This window comes from Bombus affinis, chromosome 8 (assembly GCF_024516045.1).
Source record: "Bombus affinis isolate iyBomAffi1 chromosome 8, iyBomAffi1.2, whole genome shotgun sequence".
Classification (NCBI taxonomy): Eukaryota; Metazoa; Arthropoda; class Insecta; order Hymenoptera; family Apidae; genus Bombus; species Bombus affinis.
In genome coordinates, this window is record NC_066351.1 from 15,964,021 (window position 1) to 15,991,463 (window position 27,443).

General features: G+C 49.1%; 1 protein-coding gene across 1 annotated transcript; it reads right to left on the reverse strand.

Annotated features, from left to right (window-relative positions):
• Window positions 1-2,630: 2,630 nt before the first annotated feature.
• On the reverse strand, window positions 2,631-24,635 carry LOC126919748 (uncharacterized). Its single transcript, XM_050729328.1, has 3 exons — window positions 19,798-24,635; window positions 9,443-9,639; window positions 2,631-4,852 (listed from the first exon to the last, which is right to left on the reverse strand). The coding sequence occupies exons 1-3, from the start codon at window positions 20,825-20,827 to the stop codon at window positions 4,607-4,609; spliced, it is 1,473 nt and encodes a 490-aa protein (XP_050585285.1). The 5' UTR covers window positions 20,828-24,635; the 3' UTR covers window positions 2,631-4,606.
• Window positions 24,636-27,443: the final 2,808 nt, after the last annotated feature.

Sequence of the window (27,443 nt, forward strand, 5' to 3'; positions counted from 1 at the left end):
AATGATATTTCGCCTTCGTTTTAATCTTAATTGCGAGCAAGCACGTATATTCCAAACGAACGAACGATTTACGCACTTCTGCTTTTTGTTTAAATTCCATCTTTTTCGCGCGCGACCCTCGCTCCTCCTAAGCTCCTGCTAATCCCACGCGACGCACTTTGCGAAATTCACCGAAAACCTGACGCGTATCGCTCGTCGTTTCCCCGGGTCCATCGTATCCGTTTGAAATCCGTGCCGGTTGAAATTCTCGATGGACGCGCGAGATCCAGGCTTCTCATTGTGCGATGCGTGGAACACGATGCGTTAGGGAAGGAATCGTGGCGGGAACGCAACAGACGGAAAAGAAGAGTAGTCGGTCGTAGAGACGGTTCGAGAGAGAGAAAGGGAGAAGAGAAGACGGTGAGGAGCGGTAGCACGGAGCGGACACATCGAAGGGGCTCTCTCGATGTCGTCGACAGGCCTGCTTGGTATTCCGTTCTCGTCCGGAGGCATAATTGGCCGCCAACTGGCGACGCTCCTCCGGGTATCGCGAAGACAAGAAATTATTCTTTAATTAATTGTCAGCGCTCAATGTGACCGCATGCGTAGGATCGGTCGGCCTCGTACATAAATTTCATCTATATGGGAGCGCCGATCGGAGCGCGTGTAACAGAGACTCTCCCGTGGCATAGAGGGATCCGGTGAAACGGAGGCCAGCAGCGGACATCGAGCAGCGAGAAAGAAAAGGACCGGGCGACGTCGAACAAAGAGGGGGGCAACCGAGAGAGCTTCCGATCCGCGGAGGTAGCAAATACCTGGCGCCTGTTTGTAAACCCTTTAACGGTAAATCGTCGTTCTAGAGGGTCGATGTTTGCGCGTTTGCTCGCCTTCCTTTCGACCTCCTCCAGCCACTCGTTGTTATCGTCGTCATCGTTTCCTTCGTATATCTCTGTGAATGCTCACGTAGGTGATCTTCCACCAAGATGCAGTTGCGTATAAAGAGGGGAAAGTCGGTACGGCGTGACAACGTCCGCCTCGATCGTACTTTGTGTCCTCTAGTCACGCTACTGACGAATACTCTGTCTCTGGCGATGCGTGTCTCTACGATTCGCCAACGTTTACTCGTAGTTTCGCGTCGCGCGATTGCGATCGACGTTGCTAGCAATTAAAATACCACGAATTTGCGTTCGGTCGTGTACTTTTGCAACGGAGCCGTATAGAAACGAGAGCGCGAGATACGCAAAGGTTGGACCAAGAGCCGAGTCGTAAAACAGCGACAACTTCCGGCGATTCGACCGTTTCTAATAACCCGTATATCAGCGGCTCCGCTAGAAACAATTAGGCTACTGGTCTCGAACGAAAGGACGACAGTTACGAGCGGCCGAGGGATTCAAAGAAGGCGGCGAACTTCTTTGATCGGACGTGCCAGTGGAACGGATCCCCCGGCCTTCTCGTTTTAGTCCGAGAAGGTGGCTCCGCTGACTCTACCCCGTTCTTGCAGATAGGCAACGTGGACCCGTAAGTATACGCGAATGCACGCATTGGCGTCGACTCGTAACCGAAACGTCGAATATCCTTTGCTTTCTTTTTCAAATTCCCCGCTCTTTATGGATACGAACGCCACTTCGTTTTACCTTACGACGCGTTAATTTCCTGCTGAACATCTTCTTACTCGAGAAAGTAAGTTCGTAATAAGTTCGAGATAAAGAGTTCGTATATGGTTCAGAATTTTTAACGATATCGAATATTTCGATAAAGAAGCGAACGACGGGAGAAATCGATTCTAATTGGACGGTCGATACCCGTATCGAAGAGAAATGGAAGGTGGTCGACGACGCTCATGGACAGATTATTCGAGACAGGTGCATACAGAGGGGCTGGGGTCCGCGTAGATACGCGGCGGCGTCACGTGTGCGTGGGTCTCTCGTACGTATACATATATTTTATAATTAGCCGGAGGATCCGCGCGATAAATCAGCGCGCCGCCCGGGCTTAAGACTTAATTAAAAATTTAGTCAAAAACCAATTAGCGGCTACGCCGGATTAACATATTTCTAATTATCTGGCGGACACTTTCGGCCGCCCTATACCGTTGCCTCGACTACTTGCCATATACGAGACCGTCGCTCTCCTCACCGATGACTTTGCGATACATTTCGTTGCGCCCGACGGAGCCCCCTTTTTTTTCTTTCATTTCTCTTTTCTCCTCGTTTCTCTCATTTTTATTTTTTCCCCTCGTCCTTCGTTCCCTCCGTTCCATAAGATATACATAATACTTCTTTCAACGAAGGATCACGCTCGACTAACAGACGAGGTCGTTGCCACGATCCTCTCTCTCTCTCTCTCTCTCTCTCTCTCTCTCTCTCTCTCTCTCTCTCACTTTTACGGATTATTCTTTTCTTTTTACTCTTTTATTTTCTCCCGTTCAATCGTACGTAATGACGATCGATCCAGGTTCGATGACTCTCTCCTCCACTTACCTTTTGCTCTTGGTCGCGTATCCTGAAAGCCACGGAGATTACTTAAGGATCTCGCGTTTCGTTTCGATTTCACGAGTCACTCCTCGATCGATCCGCGAAATAACTTCGCGACAACCTTCGAAGATTTATCACGGTTGGATAAACGCAAGAGTAATCGATAACAAGTCGACGTAAATACTGAAATCATTTTTATTTCGCTATGGTATACTTCCATGGATAAATTATCATGTTACATTTATACAGAGCGCTTAGGTACATCCGTGACCTCGTCGCGTTCGCAGTACGCTCGCGATACATTCGTCGATCTCGAATCGATCGCGGATGCCATCGGAATTTACGCTTTTCCTCGTCCTTTGGACGCGTGAAACAGAAAAAATATCCCATTTAACGAACGCATTTACCGAATCTAGCGAAGAATTTGGCTGGGGAAACGCGCGGATTTCTACGTATCTTTTAGAAAAAAGAGAATTTATTTGTTACATCACACCGGTTGCTGCGTTCAGCGGAGAATATAGAAGATCGCGTGTCAAGTCTCTAATTTCGAATGTCTGTGCGCGTACCTCGATGAAAGACCGATTAAACGAACGAGACGTCCGACCTGTCGAACTTCTCGACTCGGTTCGATGCGATCGTTAAGGAACGATTTGCGAGCGGGAATTCTAGCTGAGCTGTTCTAGAGTGGAGTCATCGGCTACGTAGCGTATTTCTCTCTTCTTCTTTTTCTTCAACCTAATCGATTATCTCACCCGTAAATTTCCCTCCGGGGGATAAACGAGCCGAAGGAGCGGGTTAATTGAAACGGCGGAGTCGCGATCACAACGTCGTCGAGAGTCGCTTCTCGTTTTCTTCTTTTCGTCGATCGCCTCCGCTTTTCGTCGCATTCTCTCTCTTCGCGAAATCGGAAGCCGAACGTCCTGTACATGCGTCGATATATTAATATATTTATATATACATACGTACACTTACGCGATTCGATAGACGTCTATTTACAATATATACATCGGTTTCGTACGATTTTTTTCATTGTGAGATCAAACGCCTTGAAAATGCTTTTTAAATGCCGTCGCGTCACGATCGTACGGACCAGCCTCTCGACTATTCGATCACGTTCTTCGTCGTATTTGTAAATTCACGCGTCTGTATGTTTCGCGCGGAATAAAACCATCTCGAGGCGAAGAAACGGGCGAACGTAGAAAAATACAAGAGAAACGAAAGTGAGCGAGCTCGGTGCCACGTTTTCAAAGACTTTTCCCTGACTCTGGCGAATGATCGCGGCAGTAAAAGTCACCGTCGATTTATCGTTTCGCGACCAAAGCCGAAAACATTTCGTCGCGTCGCTTCTTACGACGAACGAGCACCGGCATTCTCGTATCGCGTGTTATAAACTCGCGCCGACCTCGCGTACAATTTCCTTCGCGTCCGTACCAGATCGTTCACTTATCGTCACTGGAATAGGTTTCGCAGATTCGATGGAAGCGAAATCTCCGATTTCTCCGAGGTTCTCCAACGGTGATGAGTTTGAAGATCGCGCTTTTCACCCGACCGGTGGTTATCGGTTTGTTTTCTTCTTCCTGGCGATAGACCGCAAAGCCTTTTGGGACGTGGAGCTTCCGTTTAATTATCGCGGTACGTCGTTCGCGATGGCACCCTTCGAAAACCACGTTCTCTCGTTTATTTCCTTCGCTATTTTGCTCGCAATCACGAATCACTGATTATTTATTACCACAAATTCGAAAAGCCTACGTTCGAAGCTCCTGCTCGATTTTCTCACCCCTTTGTTTCATTCTCGAACACCGATCGCGCCTCGAAAAATAATTTCTCTGCTTTCCCGAATCTCGAAACTTTAACACCAATTCTCCAAACCCATCACCATCTTCCAAACCACCACAGATTCCTCTCTGGTCCTCGTTTCTTTCACCTCTTAGCCGTACAGCGATTCCATGGTCGCTTCCAACGAATCTCGCAGTTGTCGTTTCTTTTTTTTCCAAACGAAGTCGACGAGCCGCCAGGCTATGGTCCAGTCGATTCCGCGAGTTGTTCGAGCTCGATCGAATCTCGCAACGCGTTTCTTGTCGTTCAGCAGTCTGGACGAGGCAGACTGGCCAGGATTCGAGCGACTTGAGTTCGCGCAGCTCGTCTCTGCCTTATTAAGGTCTGTGTCCAGGGGGCCCCATGAACATGGCTGCCGCGGCTGCGACATGGGTGTGCCTAGCCATGGCCGCCGCGATGAAGGGAGGCACTCCTGGTGTTCCAGGAGGCCCCACTCCGGAGAACATCAGGCCAGAGCCAAAACTCGGGTGCAACAAGGGCCTCGCGGAAAGCCTCAGCTTCTCGATTTCCGCTTCCTGCAGGCGCTTCGCCTTCGCTCGCCTGTTTTGGAACCAAATTTTCACCTGCAACAGAGGAAACTCGTGAAGGGTTAAATCTGGTTACCGAGGGTCTCGAGAACCGATTGTTTCGCGCTATCGTTGCGAAGAAGGTGGCTTTGTTAAAAAATTCGTCGGTTCTTACTGGCTCCGCGATATCCTCTTGTAACCTAGTCGGACATTCGCGAGATCTCAGAGCCGAACGATACGTTCGTTAGATTGCGTAATTTGTACAAATAAAGCGCTCTTGATCTTTGCGTTACTTCTCTACAAGACGACCGTGTTCTCTTCGGATTTGGAGATCGATTACGATTACCAACGAAAACTACAAATCCCCTTCGAGACTGGTCGAGAAATATTTCGTTGCACGGACAACGACGTAATAATCGCAGGAAATAAAAATTCTTAACGATCGATCGTCGCTGCGCTCGGTTTTGAAAATTTGTTCTACAAATCGTCGTCACCACAGAAGCGAGTACCGCATCACCTCGAGCTATTATCCGGTATGTAGCGATAACTGTAATCAACACCCAAGACGCTACTTACTTTCGACTTATAATTTGCTTCTACCGCTGCACGATCTATAATTTCCAAGATGCATTTTCGTCGAAACTCGTCCCCGTACTCCTAGACGACTGGTCCACGGAAGCTTGACGCGACTTACAGCTAAAGTAGAAAACGGCCTCGGTGGACGGACACAGGCGGGAGGAGCGCGTAATTAAATAATTACGCTATCGATCAAGCGTGCGGTACGTAAGCGGTCTAACAAGGGACGCGACGGGATCGAGCTGAACGTCGAGTAGAGAAAATAGGTGCACCACGGTACTGCATGAACGGCTATTTAGCGCGTAATTAGCCGGCTCAAATTGGTGAAAGCAGCCGGTCGTACGGAGCGGCCTGTTGGAATTCGTCGATGTAGTTGGAAACTTGCTACGTGGAAAAATATGCGGCTCGAATTCGCGGCTCGAAACCCTTCTCTCGGCCGGTTAATTGTGTTTGCACAGTCGCCGGCCAATTTTTCTGTTTGGACAGATGCGGCCGCCGCTGTAGCCGCGTCGCGAATCATCGAATTACGACACGCTGTCCGACCATCAGTCCTCCGGCGTTTAGCGTCTGTTTCTAGTAGCAAGTACGAGTAATCGATCGTGATTTCCCTGTGGGAATCGTCCACTGGAAAATTTTGCGTTCTCTTTGGTCGCGTCAGCTACTAGTTAAAGAACATAGAAATTAATTGCCATCCATACGCACGGTCGTCTCGACGTTATTAATCGCACCAACGATATATAAAGAATCGTACTCGTTCAAGTCAGAGTTACTTTTGTCGATACCTTGGTTTAAACGTGCTGTTAAAGGGTTTACGATTAGAATGGGTTTAGGTGCACCGATAGGTAGAAAAGGAGAAAGACGACGCGTGTTCGAGATCGAAGGATTTCGATGAAACGGTCGGACGAACAATGGATCGTTCGAATTAAACGGAAATTATTCAAAAGATTTGTTGGAATCGTTGAAATATTCCCAACTGTTAAAGTATCAAGGATGTTCGAAGAACGCTTGATCCAGCGACTTAATCCATCATCCGAACGCTAATGTCCTAGTAGCTGCATGCGTAACAACGACGATCTTCCTATTATCGTCGTTATTATTCTCGTTACCACTATTTTTATCGAGCGTAATGCGCGCCGACTACGTTAGCTCCCCGGGGAATTAGCATTAAACACCCTGGAGCACGCGTAACGAGTTCAAGGAGCCGTAATCTGATCGCTAAAGCTGGTATAATGTTGCGGAGTTTAAGGGTAAATAAGAATGCAGATGCGAGAAAGAAGGAGAAGAAAAAAACGATATAAATCGCGTAACTCTTTAATAAATCAGCCACGATGTCGGACACGTTAGGCGTATGTACGTAACTCAGGCCTCGCGGAGGATACTCTCGTCGCTTAGAAAGTAGAAATCTCGCATCGCGTGACAATGTGCAATCAAATCGTTACTGGTTCCCCGAAGGAGGAAAGACATATTGCGATATTCCGCGTGGTTTTTCTCTTCAGCGACGACTTCCTGTTTTTCACGGTTAGCCTAACGCTTTACCATCGGCGGTTCGCGCGCTCAATTTTCCAGGCACGGGAATAGTAGCACCGCCTCTGCGTTTTCTATTCCGTTCCTACAATTATCCTGCCTTTCCTCGATCACCGTGACGAAGGATTAAAGTCGATCCTTCGACCGGAGAAACCGAACAGGTTAAATCTCGATCGTTGTCCTGTATCTGTAACACGTAGGCGACTGGATCGAATCGATTCATAACGTATCATTTTTCAAACACACGAACAACAACGCCAAATCGTTCCTTCGAGAAGGATCGATCGCTCGAACAGAGAAAACGGCGCTATTGCGTTGTAACCGCGCGAATATCGCAACCCAAATCGCGGACATACCTCTTCGTCGCGGGTGAATAACGAGAGGAGAGCGGCGGCAGGGTGGCGATCCGAGACTGTTTCGGAAGGACGAGGAAGACAAGAGGCGACGGAACGATCGTAGCTTATCTAAGCAAACGAACAGGACGAGGCTTCATTTCGTCCGATGCATCGTAATGAATACGCAAAGTGTATTCGAACACGCTAGCCGAGCGAACGATAATAGCCTGATGGCGATCGTCTTTTTGGTCTGGCTACTACACGTGTTGCTGGACAACGAACGTCTAGCTGGCGTTAATTTTATTACGACTTACCTCGTTCGCAGGATTTTTCTCCCATCGCTATTTAAACGACCGTTAAACGAATCGAGTCGGTCGGTCGCCTGACAAATTTCTGTCTCGTAAGACACGATCAATTTCAAACATACTTATACCGGCGATGATTAGCGACTTAGTACCGTGGTTAATTAATATGCCGGCAGAGCGTGTATTTCGTTATCATCAGCGAAGGAAACAGTTCACCGCGTTTAGTACAAATTAGTAGTAGAAGCAGAACGTTAGGGTCAGACAGCTAATCACCGTGCTCTCTCTACCCCGGCCTATCGATAAAAACACTTTTCAATGTTTCAGCCGAGTTTTCGTTATTCCTAAGCAATTTTACAAGGTGCACATAGCAAATGAACCAGCGTATCAACTTTACGACTCTTTACAAGCAGGTGAATTTATAGATCCGGTCAAGCCGTGGTATAGTTACGCGTGTACATGGTAAATCCTTCTTAGTATCGCAATTATATCGCCTACAATGTACAGTTGTTCGTGAAAGTATCCTAACACTCGTAGAAACGCTTTTTACGAATATATTGCGCGCGTTATATAAAACATTTTGAAACTTGGTCGACGTAAAGTTTGAAAGAAATTACGCCCGAAGCGAGCGATCGGATGTCGCAAAAACGCACGGAAAGTCGAAAAAACCGAAACGAATTCGTGTATGTATTTTGATTCGCCACGGTGTCGCGCGTACGTACGACGACGCATAGAATGGAGAAAACAATTGGGGCCGGTCGATCCGTTACCGGCGGCATTTAAAAGCGTCTTCTGTTCGTTGCGCGCCAAATGAGCACCGATCATTTCGCCTGATACAAAAATTACGTATAATATCATTTCATTACGTTCAATTTAATTAACGTCAATCATGTTAATTGCCAGCCGACTCCGTAGAAGGGTGTGTAATTACCCGCCTCGATGTGATGTATCTGATGCGCGAGAACCAGACAAGAATTTGCTCATTTCGATCGCGACCTGGCCGGGCAATTACGAAACAAAGAAGAACGAACGAACCGGCCGTAAGAGAGGGAAATAAAATAGCATCGCGAGAAACTACAGGGAGACGAACAAATGTACTTAAAGGACGGACGAATCGTAAGTTCGCGGGACGGGCTTTCGAACGAAATGAGCCTCTTGTTGCGTGCGAGCCACTCTTTTTTGCGACTTTCTCTATTTACGCGTTTCCGAGAATAGCTTCTCGAGCCTCTTACAAGCTCGAGTTCTACGTATTTCAGGCTACGATATTTCCAAGTATCTAATATCTGGCCGAACGATCGATTAAATCTCTTCGCAGTGTAACTCCCGTTTACTCGCAACTCGTTTATACGAACAAATTAACGCTCATCTTCGGCCGAGCTTTTCTCATTCGAACTTGCGAACCGCCGTTGTATAGAGTTGCACGTGTATCTCTATATCGACGATCGCTCATTCGAGCGCTGTTCGTAGATTGCGCGTGTGTCATAAAGGGACAAAACGCACAGACGTGCTCAACATCGGTTTTCCGTGCATTATCTCGTATCGTCGGAACTAATAAGAGGAGATAGCCGGTAAATCTTCGTCTTCTCCCCAGACACGTTTAGTTAAACCGTGTTTTACTATACACATTTTCAAAACCTAATAGTCAATTTCCATATTGGTACTTGAGCATCCGTTATTTACTTTCGACCACTCAACGAGGACATACAAATTTACGATCGTTTGATTATCTCCGCCGAAGTACGTAATTTCTTCGAGCAATACTCTACGGAGTATACTAACTAAACGCACGGCGTTTCTTTACGTCCGAGCTACACGCGTTTGCAAAGCCGCGCGCAAAACGCTTCTCCTCTAATGGCTAATTGTTCGCGGCGGTTAGAAGCTTAATGGCAAACTCTTTCGACGAGTCTCACCTGCGTTTCCGTGAGGTGAAGGGACGACGAGAATTCCGCTCGTTCGGCGATGGTTAGGTACTGCTTTTCGCGAAATTTTTTCTCCAGGGAGAGCAGCTGCTGCGTGGTGAACGGTGTCCTCGGCTTGCGATTTGGCTTGTGCTTCCTCAGGGTGCACCTGACCGGCCCTGGCCCCGGTCCTGGCAGCCTCAGATCGCCTGCAACAGATCCGAAAAACTGCCGATCAGTGACAAAACACGATCGGATGGCGACTGGTTCTCCCAGCATCGTCGACTCTGGCGAATTAGAGATTTATTTGAGGGAAGTCGAGGATCTTTTACGAGATCTGTGGAACAGGGTGTCGTCGAAGGGAGTATCGAACCTTTTCAAAGATACTTGCGCCAAGAACCAAAGAATTAATTAACGTTCGAGGTAGGTAGACTAATTACGTAATCTGCCGAAGCAAAGGTAGCGAAACACGGCGGTTTAAGAGGCAACGTTATAAACTGACGATGTCCACGACCGCAATAGCGCAGCGCTCGCTCGATCGCTACACGAGAGAATATGTCTACACGCGGAATAATTAACACGAACGATCACATCGGCAAAGCGAATTAAGATATCGACGTCGCGGAACCGTAATTTTTTGGTGATGCGATAGTTGAGGTAATTATTGTCGTACTATCGAGGCTGATAAATTAACGTTCGATATCGTGGTTATCGACGCACGGGGAAACACGATGGGAAGAAGAGAGAAGGGAAGTTGCAATTATACCATTATTTTCATCGTCTTTCTCCATGCCACTCGTTAATGATAAATGCATTTACGGATATTTACGCTTACTTACTAAACCGCTATTTATATACAACCAACGCGAACACGCGTTTCTTCCGTCTGTCTCTTCCTTCGGGCGGCTCTCGATCGATTAAAAATGCATTATGTCGGTCGATCGAAGCAGCGAAAGGAGGATCGTCTATACTATATATGTATATATTTATATTTGTATATATTTATATATATATATATATGTTTATCGTTTATTATGTCATCGAACGCGATAGAAACGAGAGAGACGCTCTCCGAATATCCGATAGCGTTACAAAGTTCGTAATATTAATCATGTCTGCGCAGATTTGTTCGGACGGTACGAAATTATCGTCACGTTATTCCCGTGTATGCGTTGCATAATAATTATCCGCGAGCCACCGATAACGTTCACCGACGGCCGTTAATTAGCGCGCGCGCGCGCCACCCTTTCAACGAAAACTTTCAACGAAACGCGCTAAACTTTTACCGGTTTCCTTCATTTATCGATTTCAATTCGGTTCGTCGAGAACGATTTTACGTGATTTCATTATTTCAACGTCTTAAGTTTAGTCCTTGGCTTCAAAGTATCGAGGCTCGTACGAAATGGCCAGATCATCCTCTTTTGGATGTCGTCGGGGAAATCGGTGTGCGCGAGTGTTGAACAAATTCACCTCAGGTTCGACACGAACCAAGTAGAGAACGCCAACTGGACTTTCGTCGACTACAAGAAACTCACGGGAAAGAAAAAGACAAAGAGACAGAGCCGATCGAGATGGCAGCGCGCGAAAATCCAGTCTCGTTTCGCGTTAACGATCGCGTTCACATAAATTACCCGGTCGTCGCACGCGCGTTTCTCCGCGCCCAGCGTCGGTCGTTCGTCGTTAATCCCCAATTTACAGAAACGAAGCCGGGCACGTTCGACCTCCGAGGCAACGGTTCCCCACCGATCGGTTGCCAACGATCGATAAAATTGAATCGTAAAGAGGAGAAAAAAATAAATCGTTTGCCCGTTACGCTCGCGTTTCGTCCGACGCGGTGATTATCCTCGCGTCCTGCTGCCGTTCGATGATTAACTCGTACGCGTGTCATTAGCCGATCCTTGCTTCGGTCTGCTCTCGTTTTGTTACGGATTCTTTCTCCGCCAGAGGACGACTGTCCCGTCGTTCGTGGTATTTTAAACGAACTCGCGAGCCTCGAGCATCCTTGTACGTTTCAACGTAGGCATACCCGTTGCGATCGAACGTTTATAACGTCTGCCGGTTCTACGGCAAAGAAACTAATTACTACTCGTTTACCTGAAAGCTCCAGCCACTCTGTAAAAACTACCGTTCTACCGTTACCTCGTCCGTCGATTCATTTTTACGATGCAATTTTCACCATGGACAAGGCGACATTAAGGGGACACAATTCGCCGCGTCGCTTCACCGGTATACTCGATTATCGTTAACGGTACGAAGAAAGGAAGCGTCGTTAGCGATCGTCCGTGGTCGATCGGTAGGTACAACTATCGATATAGCATCGGGAAGGTGAATCGGTAGAGTACTGTGACGTGTGGACGATTTCGTTGGTCGGCTGCAGTGACAAAAAGCCACTGTTCGGTCGAGGACCGGGTCGAAAGGATGACGATTTCGTGGCAAGCAGCGGGGCAACGGCGAATTCCACGCGCTAATTAACGATCGGCCAGGGACAAAAAGCAGGGAACGGGCTGGCGGCATTGTCCAGCGGATCTGTCGCGACATCGGTATTACGTCTTCCATTCTGGTTGGCGTTGCCCGTTTCACCGCTATCGACCAGCCTGCTTGGCTAGTCCGCTCACATAACCGATCAATATGTTCCTCTTAGAGGCTAATTAATTTCTGCTAATTAAACGCTCGCTAGGATCTCCGAGGAAATATATCTTGCGGCCTGACTTTCCGCGGAGCGCGTGGACAAAGCACCTGCGCCTGTGCCTGGCCAGCCTGGCGGAACTTTTGCGCTCTTTCCTTTCGTGTTCTCGCGTTTGTGTGCGAGTTTGGCTTGGCATTGTCTCTCGGCACCACGTGGGACACGGAAGTTTCAATGGGCGATTGCATCGGCCGCTTGCGACACTTGGCCGCTGAGAGGCGTTCGCAACGGCGTTACTCGAAGAAACGATCCAGGATATTTGAAAGGAATACCTTTCGCGAAAAGAAGCTTCGAGTATAGATTCGAATATTCGCGTGGCCCGTTTCCGCGGCAGAAAAACCCAATTAGAAATCTACAGCCCGTGAAAAGCTCTTCTCGTCCGGGAAACAACTACGATGTACGAACGATGTTAATCGACCAACGATAGCGTAAATCCCGGTTCCGATAAGACAAGCGACCGCGATCGCTTCGCTTTTTGTGCCTCGTAATTGGAACCGCGATGGAAGAAAGCAATTAGTCGTGGCCGACGTAAAGATCGAGTAAAATCAAGTGGTCGTAATTAACGGTTGCTTGAACGTATGTACCTACTATATTCGATATTTAACGGTTTACAACATTTTAGAACACAACGCGAGAAAGTTGCCCTTAAAATATCACTTTTTCCGCGCCTACGTTTCCTTACCTTTTTACCGATAACTCCGTGTCACGCGGAGTCGTATAAAATGTTCGTTATTAATTATCGAGATTTATCGCGAATCATTTGTATCGCGAGCTTCTTCTCCATACATCTAACGCATTATCTACTCGCGAGGGAAAGAGTAATGAATTCCCAATGAAGTTGCTCCATCGCGGCGGCAATAAATTCTTTGCCGGGTAAAATGGTCGCTGATGAAACGCAGAACGAAACGGGTTTCATCTTTTGCTCTCTGTCGACGTTCGCGATATCGCGCCAACAATTCGCGTATCTCGGCCAGTTACGTCTCTTACTAATCACCGGCTCCTCGTTCAATATGTTTCTTATGAACGACAATTAATTTCTGCTAATTAAATGTTCGCATAATTTATGATCGATACGTGGCAGCGTATACGCGCGAACGTTCTCCGCGGAGAATCCAGATATTCGTCGACTCTCGGCCAGCAGCGAGACAAAGTTTCCGACTCTTTCGCAAATAAGACGAACCTCCAACTCCAACCGACCAATTAAACTTTTACTCCTTCTCTGCTGCAATAAGTTGCACCTGATTACTAATTTGCCCGCTTTCTACGATTAATTGCGGATCATAAGCTGCTGGGATAGCAAGCGCGCGTTGTTCTTCCTATATAATTTTCTTTTATCGTTCAATCTTCTACCAGTTTCCGTGTTATGGCAATATCACTTTTTGCGACATCTCTATCCTCCAGCAAACTCTACGTTAAACACTTTGACGTTAATTTTTCATCTAAATATCAGGTTGTAACAAGTATTGAGAAATATTATAGAAACGTTAGTCGCGTTACTTGCGTCAGCTGCAACGAACGAACACGATACAAGTACCTGCGTATAATTTCGTATAATTTACCAAAAGTCCAATAACGTCCACGTTGTTTTCCGCGAAAAGAACGATAAGATAACAAATAATCGTTCCTTTGATTCCCTTATCGAATATGATACGGAGACCTAACGAAAACTTAATTATTTAATCTGCTGGAGATTCGAAATTAACGAGACATCGATCGACGCGTGATGAAACGCGCCACAATAGGAAGAGAAATCCTTCGAGTCGCAAGCACGCGTCTCCGTGAATCGGCGATTCCAGTCGCGCAACAGATCGATATGTTCTTCTTGCTAGCCAATTAATTCTCGTTAATTACCACATGCTACGTAGGGACTAACGAGGCTGGATGCGTCAGGCGCGTACGATCGCATTGTTTCGTTCGCTCGTTGTCGTTCGTTGTCGAATATTCCCGTATCGTTTCACCGAGAAATCGCGCGCGAACCGCGCTGCGTTAGACCCAGTCACGCGCTCGAACTGCGCTAATTAAACGCGTTAATAACGATCTCCGTGCACGCGGATCGTTCGTTTGCTGAGCCGCATAATATAGCGATAAAAATCGGCATGAATGGAATATCGATCGAGTCAAAGAATAAAGAGAACGATACTTCCGTTGGCGTTGCGTGTTCGGTACGTTGGTTAGCAGCAGTTTCGTTCTAACGAATCTTAGAAACGATAGTTTTTACGTCGTTGGGGGGAAAAACTATATATAGCGACATTTAGGAAAAATTACAGGGTAACGTGTTCTTATCATTCTATCGAGTAAGATTCTCTCTGTTAAAAAGTTCCCAGTTTCGGCGATGAATTCTCTAAAATAGGTTCTACTAGTTTTTTTTTTATAAAAGAAAAATTTCGCAAAGATCGGAACAAACGATAGTTGCACAAATTCTTGGTTGACGGATAGAGTTGAACGTTCGACCTAAAGTTCGACATATTTCATTCGTTTTTTATCGAGATACAAGGTCGACGGATGTCTCTATGCGGTTTATTTAATTTATTTGGCTATGCGGTGAATGTAGATACAGTAATCCCACGAGAAGCCGGCGAAATGCTAATTCATCGCGTTATCGAATAGCGAACCACCGTCTCTCTCAAATTCTCCATGAATCTGAAAGCAACTTCCATAAAAATCCTTCGAACAGGTGTGCACCATTTATCCTACCTCGGCGTGTCCGGCGGAGTTACTTATCTACCATCGGCGGTATCTAACTCAACGTATCCAACGGCCGCCGAATTGTACAAAACGTTGCAAATGAATGCGATTCATTAGCGTCCGATTGCACGTTGTAATTCGTTTCTCTGTCATCTTCGATAGCCTCGAATATGAGAATCGCGGAGAAAAAGCACTACAAGCGTGTTTTGCCTCGTGTTCGTGCATCTTAGCGTCGCATTATCATCAGGCAGAAGAATTTTAGTATTACGCAATTGAAAACGAAAACAACTTGTTAGCGACAGAGACGTGGCGCTTTCGAGAACAACCGAGAAGTCGATAAAATTTTGTAGAAGTCAATGGTGTAATTAGCCGGACAAGCGGATTAATAATTTCGAAGAGGACGAAAGAACCCACGTTCAAGCGCAACATCGAACAAAAAGGCAATCGTGCTAACTAACACAGGATCGATCGACGACGCGACGTACCGAGTTTTGAAATTGCTGTGCCGTAAAAAATGAGAAATCGTATCGCATCTGCGTCTCGTTATCGCTGCCTCCTTTCGATTCTTAGAAACGTCCTGTTAAAAAACCCGAACCGCTGCAAAGGATACGCAAAGATATCGAGACGCTTTGGAAGAATGTCGGTGGTTGATTACCAATAAACGAGAAGAAAGGGCTCGTTTCACGGCAATTAACGCGCCAAGGGGTGGATTTTCTTGGGCCGGCTTCCGGAAAAACCGCGGCAGACCGTCGGCGGTGCTCGTTTCCCCGACGAAACGCTATGTGGACGGTAATTACGCTCGGGCAGGAATGATGAATTGTTCGAAATATTTTGTGGAACATCATCGGGGACGAGCGTCGTTAATTCATTCCTGGACACGGAGGCCAGCAGATAAATGCGTACAGGCCGACGGTGGCGTTCGAGCGTTATAAATGACGTCCGTATTCATAATTTTCGAAACGCCACCGCCCAGTGACAGGCCTACGGATTATCTATCGGCTGGACGAGGCTAGTATCACACACACCCTCCCTCCTCGCTACCCCTTTCTGCCTTTCTGATAACCACCCTAACTCTCTGATGAGCTTTTCATCGTCTAACTTTTCGGTGACGCCTGCCATCCTTCGTACGATTCTACGACGTTTCTACGAACCGATCGCGATTAACGGCATCGAGGATAGAGTTCGAAAGTCGAATTTTTATAGAAACAGAGATTTCGAAGGTTATGGTCGAAGTTTCGCGCGTCACTCTGCAAGTAGTATCGGAAAAGCAAAAACGGCCGAAGCTAGGTGAAAGCAGGGCAATTAGAATTTGCAACACGACTCCTCGCGGTCTGGCTATGTTTTTGCGTGGCAACGAAGGCACTCCATTCACAGCTGTCGGCAATGCGTTTTTCTCCGCTGAATATTTCGCCGACACGCAACGGCATTCGCGTTTCTATCGTTCGACGATGGCCACCGACGAATTTAGCCGAGAACGAGTTCGCTTTACTAGTAGCAATTTGCCCGACCAACGAAAGATTCGATACCCCGCGAAAGCTACGAACGTACGCAGCCGCTCGCAAGTTCGCAACGACATTTTAACGGATGGTGCAACGGGAACGTTGAACGTTCGCGAGATAATATTCATACACCTTGCACGCCTCTCGCTTCATCAACTAGACGATCCATCTAATCGTCGTTCCACTCGCCAGATTACAACATCTACTAAAAAAAACCGGAGGAGAAATGGTAACGAACGACTCTCGGCTAAAGGAAGCTAACTACCGAAAGCATCCTAATGTCTGGCTTCTGCGGATCGTGCCAGAACACCCTCGAAATTCCACGTTCGCCACGTCGAACCGTCGTCACCCACGACTAGCGTCGTACGCGTTCGAAAAACTCGTTCACCTCGAAGAGATGCTGTCTAATCAGTGGCCATCCACCGAGACAGCGAAGGAACGGGAAAGACTGCGTTAATCAGCGTCGAGGAAATTCGAAACGGATCAACTTCGCCGGAGCTCGGTCGAGAGACGCGGGTAATTGGTCTCGCGCTGCAAAGCGAACGAAAAAGATCTCGCAGGGGGGCGATAGAAGGGAGAAAATGAGACGGAGGAAATATCGTGACCAATATAGAGAAGGAGAAGAGCGTAGAGAAAGGGGAGACAGAGGCGAGCGGTTTGTCGTTATTATTCGCAAAAAGCGCGAGTGGATGAGGCTGGTCAGGAAGCTGGGTGTGCCAGGGCGAACCTAACAAGGGCAGTTTTTAGACCGACTTGAATGCATTATGGATGGCCGGCGTTATGTATGACTCTATCATGCTCCTCAGAGCTCGAGAACTACCGAGTACACCTACTTGTGTCCATCCCCTGTCTTCAGCGTTGGGCTACACGGTGGTAACGACACTACCCGAGAGAAGTACGCGTTCGCGTTCCTTCCACGAGATTTTTCCACCAGCCTTTAACGACCTTCGAGATTTCTTTCTCGGAAACGACGCGCGTTTCCCACTACCGTACCGTTTAGTAATTTCGCTGGCGAAAACTACGGAACTGCGCTTCCCTCGAGTCCCCCTGTTTTGCATGATTTTTCGATTTTTGCATAGACCGTCGAGATTCGGATAAAGAGACAACCAATCAGAGTATATTTTATTTTATAGGTTCGTGGAAGATTTTTTAAATAAACGTTTATTGGGGCGAGATGGCAACAGTTTTAATCGGAGGTCGAGACTCCGAGGAACTTGACACGAAGCCGTTATCAACCGAGGATTTGCGAAATTTTAATTTACGTGGCATCGAACGAGAGTAAATACTTTTAGCGAAAAGAGGAGGAGAACCTGTAAGACTTTGATCCCGAATTATCCGGACGAAGCTAATTTAGCAAGGGTAAAAATTTTAATTGGAGCTAGGCAGAATTACCAGACTTTGAAGCAGTTGACACAAAGCTGTCATCGACAAGGTGAAATTGTCAATTACGTGTAAGAATCGACGTGGATGTCAGAATCAGGAGCGAAGGCATTGCCACGGTGCGTTTCCGCGAGTAGAACGATTCATGGATCGAAACGGGTAGCCAGCTAGTTTAATTGACCGATTATTTCGCGTGGTTGACGTATTCCACGCCCTAGCTCGACAGGAAACAAAAGTAATTCCAGTCAATCGGTGATTTACTCGATCGCCATAGTTCTCTAACGTCGAAGACCGATTTTTTCTCCGAGCAAATCGTTTCGTGGAAATCGTTGCGACACTAGACGTCACCGATACCGACGCGATTAACAGTTTTCCCTGGATACATCGACGCGCTGCTATCCGCGAACTTTCAAATACATATTTCGTTTCGCTTCGTAAACAACGATTCTCGTTTCTCATCCGCGTCAGGATGAAAACGAACGTTCAACCAGGAAACGAAGGATGGAAGGTGCGTCTAACTAATAGCCTGGGTAGTTGGTATCAAAGAATCGCGAATTGTTAATCATCGTCATTGTTCGAGCGACATTAACGCAACAAAATGGAGAAACTGGAAACCATTGTCGTTAGATCTTTGGCGCGAAGATAAAGAATGCAATTCGGAAAAATGCGTCTCTGCATTGTCCATATTGCGTCGCATGTCGCGATACGAAAACCAGACGTAAAAGATTCGTAGTTACGTGCAATCATCGCGTTTGCCGCGACCGCGTCATCTGCTCGTTAATAAATCATTTTTCCGTCGAATCTAACGATCTCGCGATACTCGATTCAGAGTCTGCGATATCGTTTATTTTCGACGACGCGTCCTTTCAACGCGAATGTATCGTTGCCAAAATGCGAAATTCCTGCCGCGTCTTAAAGCCACGGAGAACCAACCCGAGGAAAAACTTACTATAAATTGGCGAGAGAACTCGGTATACAGCGTGGTCTCTTCTCGAGGTGGATAGGCTTTTCTAGCCTAACAACTTCCGAGTTCCAGAGTTGAATTACGTAGCCGTAGCCGGAGAAGCGGACCAGTGGCGAACGCTTTAGCACGTAATTCCGATAATAACCGGGTTCTCGCGTGACCGGCAACGCTAATATCGAGCGTTATGGGGCTGCGTGTTACGAGTGTCGTGGCCTGTGCCACCGGCACTCGGCGTACTCCTTCCTAATCATCAACATTGTAACGTGGGACTGCCGCGCGGCTCGCAACCCACCGCCGATAGGCGAAAAAGAAACGAGAATAACGATTTACGGAGGCAAGTTAGTTACGCCGTACCCGTAAATCGGCTTGATAAGTAGCGTGTACCCGGCCCTCGGCTAATATTCCACCGGCGAACCGCGCGATGTGGCTTTGATGCCGGAGAATAATGGGCTGCGCGCGCGCGCCAGCCGCGAATCGATGCTCCTTTCTACGGTTCGCCTGAATTTCAAGCGGTTTCACGCCAACCGGTTTCCCATTTTCTTCCGTTTATACCATTTAGGAGGCGGGCTTTGTTATTTCCGAGATTCGCCCGTGTATTTCTAACGTCGCGGTACAGGTTGGTTCAGGAACCGAGATCGTAATAGCAAGATCGTGTTAGCAAGTAGCGAGAGCAAGCGAGTTTCTTCGAGTAGGATGCACGCGCGCGGGCTCTGTTTCGATAAGGCGATACCATGGTGGATTATACGCGTCTCGTTTTTACAACCGACGATTAAACGCGCTCTTAAGGGACTCTTTTATTGCGAATAATCTGTACGAAGGGATCAATTCGGCTGTAAAATTGCGCGCGCAATTACGGTCGACTCGAGCGCGAGATGTGGGACGCGCGATAGCGGTTCCATCGTTTATTTTATAATAAGCGGCTTCCGTCTCTCTGGCGGACTCGAACACGTTGCCTCTTGGGCCTGCCTTTTAAATCACGAGCCTCGTTGCTCGCTCTCGTGTCTCTCGTTTCGAACGAAACTTCGATTCCTCCGTCGATCGTACCGTTCGATCCAGCGATTCTGTTCCGGACCGACAAGTGCCACCGTCCTTACGGAAACGCATGGATGGAAACGGAGCGGGTCGAAGATCGGACAGAAGAAAGAAAGGTACTTACCGTTCGGACTAGTTGGCCCTCCGTGAGGCGTGTAAAGATGTCCGTGAGGATTGTGCGGGTGCGGAGGTGGGGGTAGCCACGCGAAGCCCGCGAGAGAATGCGGAAATCCCGCAGGATTCCAGCCGGGTGCACCGGGTGCACCGGCGAGGTAAGGCGGTCCTTGAGACGGCCTCTGAACTCCTGGATGAATCGGTTGAGGCACTACCGGACTCGACTTCTCCTCCTTCTCTTGATTGTTGTCCAGCTCTCTGTCCAGCTCGCAGTCCGAGTCCATCACGTTTAAATCCTCCGACTGTCCCACGCTTCTGATCTCTTGATCCTCCAGATCCAAATGATCGGTGGTCCTGTCACCTTCCAGCGAACGATTCGCCTCGGAGTCGCTTCTATCGTCCATGATCTCTCGTCTACTGACCGGCGACACGGATCGCGGACCAGCGATCCTGTCCATCCTCTCGTCCTCCTCCTGGCCGCGTTCCCTCTGAATCATAGATTCGGCGATCCTGTTGGCCGGCGAACTGGCGGACAATCGCCGATCGTCTCGATCCCTCTGAACCTCCTGGTCTATTCTAATCGGCGACGAAGACTTGTCGTGACTGGCCGTTCTCGAGAAATCCTTCACGGTGAGAATCTCCTGTCGACCAGCCGACGGATGATCCTGATCCAGTCTGCTCGACGGATGATGATGATGATGATGATGATTCGCGAACGCCAGCCCGTGTGGACTCAACCTCGCTAGTAACTCTCTACTCTGAAGTCTCTGCTGTTCGAGAAGCAACTCGCGATACCTCGCTTCCACGTCCACGTTTTTCTCAGTATCCATCCGATCGTCGCTCTCTCGTCGAGCGAACGCGCCACCGCCGACGCCGGTCTTCTTCATGTCGCTCAGCAGGGAGTCCACGCTGAAGCTGATCTTGCCGCTTCGTGGCTTCAAGTTGGACGACGCGGACGTCGAAGTTGCCATATCGACGTCCTCGCAGAGGCGATCGTTTCCGGTTCCTTGGCCCGTCACCACGCCCTCGCTGTTACTCATGCCGATTATCCTTTTTTCCTTGCTTTTCGTATCGCTCGAGGACGAGGATCGTGAGATCAGGTCGTTGGTCGAGAGGTTCCCGACGTTTCCCTCTCGGAATTCTCGACAAGTTACCAGGCTATGAATTTCGTCGCAGCGCCTATCCTCGGTCGAAGCACGAGCTTCCTAAATGTCTCTGCAAGACCTCGCCATCGATCACTTAACGCACATCGCAATTTTCACTCGGCTATCTCGACGCCACTGGCAGCTAACGAGCGGACGTACGTGCTACTCGCCACCGCTTTATCCTTGGAAACCGTTCGTCTTCTACCGGCACGAGTATCGTCCGCCGACCTACGATGTCGTGGTCATCGTTCTCCGTTTTCCTCGCTTGCCCGCACGCTTATCGACGCGAACTGCCGAACGTCAGTGCGACGTCCAAGGGACAACCGTCATCGTAGCAGTTTATCGACTCGCAATTAGTTCGATACTGAGCAGCATCATCGGCAATGTTCACGGGCTGGCATTCGACGAACGACTCCCAAGCCCGTTATTCTCAGAACCCGCCGCATCGTCGTGGACCGACCGAGCCGGCGCGAGCGGATCCCCCCATTAAAGTCACAACAGTTTCTTTACGAGACCGGCATGACGATTCGATTTCTCCCGGTCTTTCTGCTCAAGCAGCCAACGACATTATCGTTACCGACTCTTACGGTTCTTCCTTCGAACCACTTTTCGGTATCGATTCGACGAACGAGCGACGCGTCAATACATGTCGATCTGTGTTTCCGACGCTCACAGTTTCTCGCGCGAGTGCAGTTGCGAAACGACGTTGAATCGCAGGAGCCAAGAACCAAGCGCACTTCTCAACTTCGTATCTCTCGTTGTCAGAGTTATTACAACGGACGATGCAATTTCCCAGGTAACCGAAGCTCGTAGCCGAAGCTAGGAACCGCGTATCGTCCCCGTCGCACTCTCACAATCCGGTGTCACAACGGTCGGCTACGCGCGGGGGGTGTGCAGAGCGTAATCTGCGTAATCTGCCGCGTGGTGGCCAGTGCTGGCGCGGAAACGACACTGATTACCAGTTCGGCTGCGGCTGCGGCCTGCCGAGACGTCCTCTCTCTTCTCGGTGGCGGCCGGCGTCGCGGTGCTTGCCGCCGTGGCGCGCCGCCCCCGCGGAACCCGTGCAACCGGTACCGTGTCCTATCCTCGGCCAATGCGAACCACTCCAGTCACACCACAGCCCTAACCCGGACCCCTGTTCAGTGGGCGTGTTTGTACCGCGCGACTCGGCCAATCCAACACCAGTTTCAACGTCGCCTTCGAGTTCTTCTCCCGCTTCGGCATCGGGGAAATCGAGTTGGCCCCTCGCGTTCCCATCGTCTGGCAGATGGCGTTGCTTGGATCGAGAACGTGGTGGCGCTTGATGCGCGTCGTCGCGCGTGGGGATGAAAACGAGCGAGTGGACGAGCGTGGGGGAAGGTCGGCTCGAAGGGGCTGAAGCGGAACGACGCGGGGTCCGGGATGATGAGGCGACTGCTCGGGGAACGTGACGACTCCTAATTGTCTAATTCCCGGGCGCGATGCGCGAATTGATTGGCAATCCCCGCGTGCGTCTGTGTCGGTACCTGTGCGTGAGCACGCGTGTACGCGCGCGCGCGTTTCCTCCTCGTTTCCCTCGTCGCGTCGTCGCGTCGTCGTGGCTACGCGGCTGTTTGACGAGATAATGACGTTGTCGGGATACCTTGGTCGAGCTGCTGCAACGGGCAGGATCATTTTTTCCGCGGAAATTTCGCGATCTCTGGACTTGCACGTAGGAGGGTGTACGTACGAGGCAGGGGTGGCTCGCGTTGTACCAGACTACGATAGACGGCGGTATCGAACGGCCGGTGATTGATGGAAATTGGAAGTTTGATTGGCAGGTTTTTGACGTGCTTGTTGTGGATTCCCGACTGACTGGCCGTTGAAGACGGGAAATGACGGACCGAGTACAGCAGCGGTCCACGAGGGTGCACGTTAAACGCGCAGGATAGCGAGATAAGATCCTCCGGGTTAGCTTCTAGTTTTTATTCTCGTCAGTTCGAAGCCTCGCTATTGATATCGTGCCGGTACAACGTGCGACTTTGCAACTTCGTTATCGAAGGGCCGAAAATCCGCGCCGAAAGCTTACATCAAAGACCATCGTAATGACGCCACGGAACGCAAAATTAATTGCCTCCCGTAACGAGCGAATCCTCGTCAAAGAGGCATTAGGCCGGCGAATCTCCGGATACGCGGTTGACTGGCCTTTCGCGGAATCTTCGCGATGTTGTTGTATACCGGCCGAACAATATATTAGGATTAAACTAATCCGATCGGCAGGTTGCCGGCGATAGTCTCGGGTGACAGACAAAAGCCGCAACGTCCCGTGGGAGAATCACGTGGAAGAAAAAGAAGCAGAACTTTCCCGTCACACCGAGTCAAGCCGATTAACCAAAATCTTGTTACAACTGCGCGACAGAAAGCTCGTGGGGTGTCGTTCGGCTGCGAGCCAACGAAGACGAAGGATCATTACTGGAAGGATGTTCGCGTGAAATTTTACCAAGCTTCCTCTTGAAAACCTCATTCGATTTTCTCGACAATTTTTTCCGGTAGACGTTACAATTTTATACTTTCGACGAAAGCTTCGCTTTCCTGCGAAACGAATCGCGATCGCAGATAGTTACACGAAATCATCGTCGATGCACCGGAATTCCATGACCCTAATAGCAACGACGATATCGTTCCTCAGCGGCGATAACGAGGAAGATTTTTTCCAATTACCAACGTCATCGTCGTCCAACGTTATATTGTCGTCCTTCGGCTGCGAATCGACGATCCACGGAGGATTAAGCTCGGACGTCCCTCGGTTCCTACCTCGAAAACGAGCAGAACGAGCATCCCTCCGCGTACCATCATCCTCCCTCTCTCTTTGGACTTCCGCGAAGGAGGAGTTAGCTGCTCGTCTCGGGACATTCCCAAAGCCGTTTGCACATTAGCGGGGAATAAACGACACCGAAATATAGCGCGGATGCGCGATCGCCATAATAGGAGCGCCGAGTAGTCTATTAAGCGTCCTCAAAACCAGTTAGTGAGTCGGCAATCCAGTTTAGGTACAAAATGGCTGTCGTTTAGCGAGGATTAATGGTCTCGGGAGTGCCTCGGGGCAGCATAATGGGGCAGATGCGTCCTGGATGAGGGGGAACCATCCCCCCTCCACCTTTCCCCGCCTCGTCCCTTCTCAGTCGCTCCCGTATCGCGACACAACCACCCCGCTGGCCTAGCCTCCCTTACTCCACCTCTGCTAACCTCATTATATACACCTATCTGGCTACGGGGTCCATTATGCCCTTTTTGTGCTTTCCTTTCGTACGCCGGAATAAATACACGCGTTTCCTCTGCGTTCGCGTACCTTCGTACGGGTTCGTGTACGTATAGCCCTGTTGCTTATAGTCGTGTTGGTTATGGCCGTGCGGTAGAACACGGTGCACCGTGTGCAAGGGCAAAGTGTGGTGGCATCGAGGGGAGTCGGCTCTCATATTTGGGCCTCGAAGCGCCGTTTAGTTTGGCGTTTCATGGTTGAGCGACTCCCCTAGCTGCACCGCTGCCTCTCTCGCTACCAAACCTCGTTTCTCGTTTCGACGTCCTGGGAGCAAAGCAGTCGTTTCGAAATCGACTCCGCGACACGGCTCTCCCCTTTCTTCTTCCTCCTCGCGCGCTCGTGCTCGCGTTCCTCGCGTCTCGCTCGAATCACGTCGCTTTTGTCGACGCGCGCCGTTGACAGAGATTTAGAGAAGCACGTTCCAACTGGTCGATGCCACTGTTTTGACAACGAACAGGAACACGGTTTCCTTCGCCGTTTTCGTTGTCCTGTTTCGAACGTTACCGCGAGACATCGCTACTTTTTGCAACAACGTTGCAACGTAGTTTGACAATTTTTTGCAGGCGTATTTGCGGCGATCGTCGCGTCCCGTAGCGTCGCTCCTTTAATCCGGTTGTCTCTCGGGACACAGCCCGAAATTCGCACCACGCCTACAGTTTAACGAGATAATACCAGCCGTTTAAAAGGTACAATAGAATTTTAAATACCTGGCCCTTTGTTCGGCTAGGGACCAGCAGCAACCGGCCAACACCGGACTTTCCGCAGGTGACTAACTTACTCCGCCTCGTTCTCTTCTTCGACGCTTTTCTAATTCGCGTGCACGTTGCTGGGATTTGCGTCTTCCGCGAAAAGAACGTCTCTTTGAACGGGCGAGTAACCGTAAAATAAATTTCGAAATTCAACTATTTCAACATTTTAACGTTCGGACATTCTAATTAAAAATTTTCAAATTAACACCGAGAAACTTGATGATGTATTCTTACAGTCGTTTTTTTTTTTTTTTTTTTTTTTTTAATAAATCGATCGTATAAGCAAAGACCTCTAATTCTTTTATCTCGGGACACGGATAGACTGGACGACTCGTGAAACGCTTGTGTCGGGTCTCGATGTTTTCAGATAGGCCGATACAGAAAAAGCCAAAGAGGATTTCCAGTGGGCGTACATACTACACACAGAGTCATCCGACGCGTCGGACAAAACGCTTTCGCGTACCTTAGAAAATCCTAAAATAATCAAACATAGGTTGCAACGGTCGGCTCATCCTGCAAACAGGATTAGGGCGAGACGCAGGATGGATCGTGGAGGGTTGATCGGTCGAAAGCCGCCGCTCTACCTGTTCCGAACAGAAACTTGACTTTACGACTTGCACGTTTTAACCCCTCTCTGTTCGTCCTTTGCTAAAAATTTGTTTCTCCGACATGGGGTTGTTTGTACGCGAGAAAATTGCTTCCTTATCTGCACGCGGCACGATCCTCCACGTTCGTACGATTGTTCGCCAAACGATGCCGTGTTTGTCCGTGTCAAATATTTTCGAACTGTTTCCAAAATACCATTAGGACGCGGCGTGTTAAAAGCGATACAAAAGCGATCAAAGTAGAAGTTCAAATTCCGATCGTTGAACGAACGACGAAAAAGAGGGCGGATGATGATGACGGATTCTTTCGCCAACAGGATGATAAATTTCAATTTGCTGGTCGAATCTCTGTCTCTGCGCTACGAAACGTATCTCGAGTAGCGCGAATTGAATTTACCCTGCGTGCAACTGGTCCGAGCGTCGAGAAAGAATATCTCGTAGAAGCCAGACAGAGAGAGGAAAAGAGAAGGAAAGAAAAAAGGAATCGTCACGCGTACTTGATCGCTTCGAGGTATAAAAGGGGATGATTTGTAACCGGTCATTGTTCGAGCAACGGCCAATGACTGGCCGGCGTATCTCGTATCGAGCCAATCGCGCGAGCGAGAGAACCTAACGAGAGGATCCGCTTTCAGACGCACGAGTGCAAGTCGTGGAGATACATAGTCGGGGGGTGTCGAGACCCCCTCGCAACCCTCGTGCATCTCTCTCTCTCTCTTTCTCTCGGTCGTTCGTTCTCTTCACGAAACCAGATGCTATCCCGCAGGCTAACGCGGCGCAACGGCCTCCATTATGTTTGTTTATTTATTATTAATAGGAAATTCATAACAATCACATAATAGGAGTCCGCGTATAATGGGTTTTTGTCCGTAGACTGGTTGGCCGTGGCACAGGATCCGGCGCGTCGTCACGCTCGAGCTACTCCCCGTTGCACAATGCACGAGCTTTTCCCGGATATTCTCCACGCCTCTTTGAAAAATCCACCGAGCCACCGTGTATAACTCGAGGAGACGACGAATTTCCTTTATTCGTAGTTTTATTTGGCCGCGGTGCGCCGTCTCTCTATCCAACGTTCCGCCAGGAAATTAATCGGCCCGGACGTATCGCGCTTCTGTCGCTCTCGACAGTTTCTCCGTACTTTCCCTTCCACTTGCTCGACGCCGCGACACGGGGTGGAGTATAAATAACCGTCATCCAGGGGAAAGGTGGCTCGTCCGAGTCCCTTTTAGCGCGAAGCTCTGGATTCGATAAAAACGAGCCGGCGTCCGCTGTCCGCGTGAATCAAAATCGAGCCCCGATAAAGACAGTCGATCACCGGCCGCCGCGCCACGCCGCGTCGCGACGTCCCCCGCGAGCCATGTCCGAATTGAAAAGCGTTTTCGATTCGGGACCGTGTCGAAAAAACGACGAGAAAAAGCTCGTCCAACGAACGAACGAACGAACGAACGAACGAACGGAAGGGAGCAGACCGAAAAAGAGAGCGTGCCGGAAAAATGGGTGGTATCGAAAAATGGCGCTCGAAACGAGGACTCGACGCGCGATTTTGCGCGTTCTCCCTCGTTCCATGGCCGCTGTGATCCGACCAGCCATCCCTCTCTCCAAACCTCTCCCCCTTCGTGCCACCCCTCTTTCACCCTTCTCTTCTTGCCTGCCCTGCTGCTCCTCTTCGCTCTTCCATCGCGGCGTTGATGTGAACTCAAGGGTGCAAATTCCCGCTCGTTCGAAATTCAGGACAGGAAATTAGACGGGCGTCTCCCTCCCATAGAAATACCCGCGAAGCGTGAGAGATACGAGGGAGGTACGCCGAGCAACCCCTCAGCCCGCGTCGCCCGCTGTCGTATCGTGCTAACAGCCTAGTCCTCCTTTGCTTCGACGTCACCGAT